We start from the raw sequence: 6,698 nt of genomic DNA, 5'->3' as shown, positions 1-6,698 counted from the left end.
GTAACTAACTTGTAAATAAATTTTTTTAAATTTGAGAAACTTAGTTATGGATAAGAAAATAAATTAGTTTTAAATTTCAAAAAAATAAATTATGTTTGATAATAAGACTATAGCTCAAATTATTTTTACACATTATCTGTAATTTATTTAATTTTATTCTTAAAACCTAAAATTAAATTAACAGTTTTAAGATATTTTATTGCATTCTGGAGATTTTTAAAATTTGTAACAAATTTATTAAAATTTTGATTAAAATAAACACAATTTGAGTATTAAAATAATCACAAATTTGAAATTAATGTATTAAAATAAATAAAATATTTAGTTACAGAATTAAATGAGGTAGCAAAAATATAGGTATTAAAAAGTTTAATCAACTTTTGTTGATGTATTTTTATCAAAACTTTTCCCAAAAAAATAATTTAACTATATATGCCGAAACTAAAATAGTTGTAAATATAAAGGGACTAAAAGAAAAACAAAAGTTACTTTCCGGTGAATTGATAAATGTGACGAACTCTAAATATCTTTCCTCCCAAACAAACGCACACCATTTCCACAAACATCGTACTTATCGCCTCTCTCTCTCTCTCTCTCTCTCTGAATCCGCCATGCAAGCTCTTCAATCCTCCTCCCTCCGTGCTTCCCCACCGAACCCACTCATCAAACCTTCGAATCGTCAATCTCATCAAATCACCAATGCGAGACAACCCACCAGGAGACGCACATTCATCTCCGCATCAGCCGCCGTCTCCGCTCCCAAACGCGAAACGGATCCGAAGAAACGCGTCGTGATCACCGGAATGGGGCTCGTCTCCGTCTTCGGGAACGACGTCGACGCTTACTACGAGAAACTGCTGTCCGGGGAGAGTGGAATCAGCTTGATTGATCGATTCGATGCTTCCAAGTTCCCGACTCGATTCGGTGGCCAGATCCGTGGGTTTAGCTCTGAGGGTTACATTGATGGGAAGAACGAGCGTAGGCTTGATGATTGCTTGAAGTATTGCATTGTAGCTGGGAAGAAGGCTCTTGAAAGTGCTAATCTTGGTGGTGATAAGCTTAACACGGTACCCTCTCTTAGTTTGAATCAAAGTTCAAAACTTTTATGTATGAATCCAAGATTATTCAGTTTAAATGAAGTTGATTTTTCTCTCATGGGTTTAACACATTACTTGTCTTAGTGTATACATCACTGGTTTTGGGTGTTCTTGTAGATTGGTAATGTTCAAAACTTTATGATTGATTTCAAGATTATTCAGTTTAAGGTGGTTTAATCTTTGAACATGAACTTGATTTCTCTCTGATGGGTTTAACAAGAGTTCTAAAAACGGAGTTTAGGCGTCCGTCTAGGCGGCGAAATCAAGACTTCAAAGAAACTATTTTTATTCAAAAGATGAGTTTTGGGGGCATAGGTGCCCCCGCCTAACCAATAAAGCCCCTATCAGTTTCTTGAACGATTTTTTTAAAGATCGGTCTTGGGGCATAGACGCTTGCCTAGTCGATAATCCCCTATAAAACGCCCGCCTAATTACCGTTTTGGGTTTAATACATTAATTGTCTTATTAGATTGTTTACTGGTTTGGGTGTTCTTTGTAGATTGATAAGCAGAGAGCTGGAGTACTAGTAGGGACTGGTATGGGTGGTTTGACTGTGTTTTCAGACGGAGTTCAAGCTCTTATTGAGAAAGGTCACAGGAGGATATCTCCGTTTTTTATTCCTTATGCAATCACAAACATGGGTTCTGCTTTGTTGGCGATTGATCTTGGTCTGATGGGTCCAAACTACTCGATCTCCACCGCTTGTGCCACCTCTAACTACTGCTTTTACGCTGCTGCGAACCACATTCGCCGTGGGGAAGCTGATATGATGATTGCTGGCGGAACCGAGGCTGCCATTATTCCTATTGGTCTGGGAGGTTTCGTTGCTTGCAGGGCGCTTTCGCAGAGGAATGATGACCCGAAAACCGCTTCGAGGCCATGGGATAAACAGAGAGATGGCTTTGTCATGGGTGAAGGAGCTGGTGTTCTGGTATGGTTAAGAAAACTCCTAGTACTCTCACATAGGTTGTGTTGATTTATTTTATGCTCTAATAGGTGATGGAAAGCTTGGAACATGCGATGAAACGTGGTGCGCCAATTGTAGCAGAATATCTTGGAGGTGCTGTCAACTGTGATGCTCATCATATGACTGATCCAAGAGCTGATGGGCTTGGTGTCTCTTCATGCATTGAGAGCTGCCTTGAAGATGCTGGTGTTTCACCGGAAGAGGTAACTTTTCATGCTCCCATATCTTAATTACATATTATTTCCTACTTATATTCATTCATAGCTTGTGGTTTTGTTTAAACGTTTTTTCAGGTAAATTACATCAATGCGCATGCAACTTCCACACTTGCTGGTGATCTTGCTGAGATTAATGCCATTAAAAAGGTATTCAAGAGCACTGCTGGGATCAAAATCAACGCCACCAAGGTTCGTCTTCAACGCTCCATCAAACCTTATACCGCTATTTTTGAATGTTCTTGCTTTGCATTTACTAGACGTGACAGTTTTGTGAATGTATCATGTTACAGTCTATGATAGGTCACTGCCTTGGTGCTGCTGGAGGTCTTGAAGCCATCGCCACCGTGAAGGCTATCAACACTGGATGGCTCCATCCCTCAATCAACCAATTTGTACGTTGTTTAATAAACAAAATCTTTCACAAGTTTTAACATTATCCATAGCAAGAACCCAATAATAAGCTTTTCTTTGCTGTAGAACCCAGAACCAGCCGTGGACTTTGACACGGTCGCAAACGAGAAGAAGCAGCATGAGGTGAACGTTGGTAAGTGACGACTGCCCTTGTTGTCATTGTCTTAAACAGACGATGGTGTATCTGATAATGTATGTCTTTTTCTTTTGGTGCAGCCATATCAAATTCGTTTGGGTTCGGTGGACATAACTCAGTTGTCGCCTTCTCTGCCTTCACACCCTGATTCCTTCAAGACCCTTTTGTATTTTCTTCTCCAACTCTTACATCACCACCTTCATCCATCAGGCATCATCTTCCTTGAGCTTCTTGGGTCCACGAGTTTGTGCTCTTTCTTTGGCGTTTTACGTTCCATTCAACATTGTTCTTATTGGTCATTGAGATTTCAAATTTTGCTTCTCAATCGTAAGAAATGTTTGTATCTGTATCTGTATGAGTTCGTTTCATATTTGTCTAATTTATAAACAGAACCAAGAATCTTGTAGCAACGATGTTATTCTCAGAAAGGAGTTCTCAATCTTTTTTTTTTTTTGCATTCTCCTTTGTATGACTTTTGTCTGCCTATAATGTGAGCTTTTAATGTATTTATCCATGGCTAATGTGTCATTAACAAAATCAAATGCTCAAAAATGAATGTTATTTGTTTGTCAATGTGAAGCAAAGAACAAAACTACAAGACAGCATGAAGTCATCAAATGGATTCATTAGAAAAGCTAGTGAGGATTCAGAGGACTTGAATATGCAAAAAGGAAACTCAAATCCCACACAACATCCCATTTCTCATAACTTGCATGTTTCACATTTTAAGAGCACACAATGATACAACATAGATGAGAAACCCATCAAGCTTCGTGACTGGTTTGAGCAGATGTGGGAGCAGGAAGCGGTTTACCACGCCCCAATGTGAACCCTCTCGTCCCATCAGGCATTCTTGGGCCAGGCGGCGGCTTTGAGACCTCAATGTGATGATGATGATAATAATGATGAAGAGACGATGAGGTTGATGGTGAACTTCCATGTCCTATAGCACAATGACAAAAGGGTCTCAAAATTTCATTTGCAAACAAAGGGAGACTTTACTCTAAAGAAAGTACTAATACCGTTGCCGCCTTGATTATTCTGTCGCCTTGCCCGTCCCCGACTTCTGGTTTTGTTCCCATTTTTATCTCCACTATCCTGAAAATGGTTCAAAAGAACAATCTGCAATTAAAAAACAGCTGCTTTGTATCAAACTATGCAACTCCTACAATATACCAGACCGTAATGTTGATTCCATAATATTTAATCAAATGCCATGAAAGATAGGTCATTAGATCTAGTTATAGAAATAAGATGACACTTGCATTATCAGCCGGAGTATCAGAATGATGGTGACGGTGATGCTGATGTTCATTTGACTTTTTGTTCTCCTCACCCCCAATTTGATCATGCACTTGGCCTGTATTGTCCTTCACTGTATCGACTTCTTTCCTACCTGGTCGCCTCTGTGCAAACTTTCCCTATGGTGAATAAGCAATCAATTTATATATGCTATAGTTAGCTTCCATATGTATTTTTAAGTTGAAATTCCTGAGGGATTACAACTTACTGTTTGTTCAAGAAGCTTAACTCGCAGCCCATTTCTCCAGTCTTGCTCGTTATTTAGTGTAGCTGCCTGCACCAATTAATACAGGTATATAAAGACAATCATTCCTTACAAGAGAGCTACCATTCCGATCGTTTAAGTTTTATTTGACACTTACCGCTTTCTCAGCAGCCTCCACTGATTCATATTCCACAAAGGCATGTAACTATATTCAAAAGACGAGAAAGCCAGTTACTTATATAAACACAAATATACCATAACGCCTTATTGTGATTCATGTTAGAAAATTTCCACAAAGTTCCTTACCCTGGTTCTGATAAATTTATCCTTCTTACAACCCTTCTCTGATTCTTCAACAGCATTGGGATCACATATGGATACACTTTTGATGCTACAGTTGGAATTTTGTTTGAGTGAGTAGTATGTATAAATGATATAACCAAAAGCTATAGCAATGATATGACATGCGAGAAAGTTTAAGGCATACCTTCCAGCTTTACCAAATATGGCACGAATGTTCTCGTCTGAGTGATCCTCAGGCAAATTTTCTACCAAAACAGTGAAAATCTATGGTACACCAAAGTTAGAAGCGAAAAAAGGAAGCAACTATACAACACATTAGTTAGATTCATGTTTGAAGCAATTGACGATACCTTTGGATCCCTGACCTCAGGAAGAGGACTTCGACGCTTCACCTTCTTCTCATCCGAACTAACAACCTGCAGGTTTGAGCAGAGAGACACTTAGAATCGGTACATTTTTTTCATCTGTTATTCTAATTTAATTTCCTATCGCTATCCAACGATTTCCGTTCATACTACACGTAACTACTAAGTCTGCAATGAAGAAGCTTACAAGAAATGAAGACTCCTTTAACGCGGATACTATGAAAGCATGGTCTCGTGTAAGCTTCTTCATTTTATGGAATGTAGCAATGGTAGATATGGGAACTGCATACACAAATGATGATGGAGTAAAATCATAAGCCAACCACGTTATTTCAATCAAGAAACGAGATCTGATCAGCAATTTGAGTTACTCAAAAGAAGTTTGAGACAGGAAAGCTGACTGCACCAGAAAACAACCCAAGAAGCAACCATTCTAGTTAATCAGTCACAAAGTTTCAAAACTTTCAATGATCAGAAATGTGAGTTAAGCCAAAGAAGCTGGCCGCACTAGAAAACAACTCAAGAAGTAAGTCTACCTTAAGCATCTATTCTAGTTCATCAGTCATAAAGTCTCAAACTTTCAATGAGCCAAGGAGATACATATACTAACCAAAGCCTTTCTTGTTCTTCTTCATAGCATTGAGAAGAAACTTGTCAGTAGGTAAGTTCTCGTCACTAAAGTAGTATTCCACCTGCAACAAAACACACACAAGAGCAGACTTGATTCACAACCTACTACTCTTTAATAACGTAGTAAAAGCTAGAGAGAGAGAGATATAAGATCAAAACTAATTGCCTGTCTAATGATCTTCTGCTTCAACTCATCATCCTTGGGAACTACAACAACAACAACATCGTTATCGCCGTGATCCTGATCGCGATCCTCCCCGTGGTCAAAATCATCATCTGACGGGGGCAAACACGGTATCTCCGATACAACAGCAACGTCATCGGAACATCCAGCAACTCGTAACGAATCGAACTCATGTGACAGCGGTTGGGAAACATCCGCGGTTGATCCGATCGCGTCTTCCACTACTTGCGATTTGACGACGGCGACGGAAGGCGCTTCTGTCGATTCCATGTTCCCGAAGCGAAGAGGAAGAGACGACGAAGACCGCCGGAGAAGAGAGAAGAATGAGTCCCGCCCCGCCTCCCTTTTGCCCTTTGAGTCTCTCTTCCTGCTCCTCTTACCTCAGCCGGCGCGTCGTCTCCTTCCTCCGTTTTTAAATGATTGTTGACTTTTTCGTAATTGACATTAGTTGGTTCATGGTGAATAGCATGGGCTCTTAATGGGCTTTGATTTCGCCGGTAGGAAAAAAACATAGGTCAAAATATAACAATTGTGCATTTAGATCAAATCACATTGAATAAAATGTGTATTAGTAAACCACTAGAACAGAAACAATGGGCAATCCAATCATATAAAATGTCTTTTTATGTAAATAAATAAAATAATTTTTAATATATCTGTTTGATAAGACTTTAATCCACCCAGTACAAGTTGATTACTGTACCACTACACCAATGCTTCTACATATACATATTTGCTTGGCCGATTAAATACTTAGTAGGGTGGAAGCTGGAAGTCTATGTTTGATACTACTTTATTCAGCGAGTAAAGCTTATTGAAAGAAAACATGATAGAACTTTATTTTTTTCAATATTATTTTATGCTCTTTGTTGATTTTGAC

General features: G+C 38.9%; 2 protein-coding genes across 2 annotated transcripts; one reads left to right on the top strand and one right to left on the bottom strand.

Annotated features, from left to right (window-relative positions):
• The first annotated feature begins 522 nt into the window (after positions 1–522).
• Positions 523–3,283, top strand: LOC106318392 (3-oxoacyl-[acyl-carrier-protein] synthase I, chloroplastic-like). Its single transcript, XM_013756347.1, has 7 exons — positions 523–1,067; positions 1,597–2,028; positions 2,094–2,267; positions 2,358–2,471; positions 2,573–2,674; positions 2,760–2,826; positions 2,910–3,283. The coding sequence occupies exons 1-7, from the start codon at positions 612–614 to the stop codon at positions 2,975–2,977; spliced, it is 1,413 nt and encodes a 470-aa protein (XP_013611801.1). The 5' UTR covers positions 523–611; the 3' UTR covers positions 2,978–3,283.
• A 151-nt stretch (positions 3,284–3,434) lies between these two features.
• LOC106318393 (la-related protein 6A-like) lies at positions 3,435–6,230 on the bottom strand. Its single transcript, XM_013756348.1, has 11 exons — positions 5,801–6,230; positions 5,615–5,696; positions 5,192–5,286; positions 4,990–5,055; positions 4,824–4,903; positions 4,643–4,727; positions 4,494–4,541; positions 4,340–4,405; positions 4,095–4,250; positions 3,852–3,927; positions 3,435–3,772 (listed from the first exon to the last, which is right to left on the bottom strand). The coding sequence occupies exons 1-11, from the start codon at positions 6,086–6,088 to the stop codon at positions 3,594–3,596; spliced, it is 1,221 nt and encodes a 406-aa protein (XP_013611802.1). The 5' UTR covers positions 6,089–6,230; the 3' UTR covers positions 3,435–3,593.
• Positions 6,231–6,698: the final 468 nt, after the last annotated feature.

Source organism: Brassica oleracea, chromosome C9 (assembly GCF_000695525.1).
Source record: "Brassica oleracea var. oleracea cultivar TO1000 chromosome C9, BOL, whole genome shotgun sequence".
NCBI classification, from domain to species: domain Eukaryota; kingdom Viridiplantae; phylum Streptophyta; class Magnoliopsida; order Brassicales; family Brassicaceae; genus Brassica; species Brassica oleracea.
This window is presented reverse-complemented; position numbering and strand designations above follow the sequence as displayed.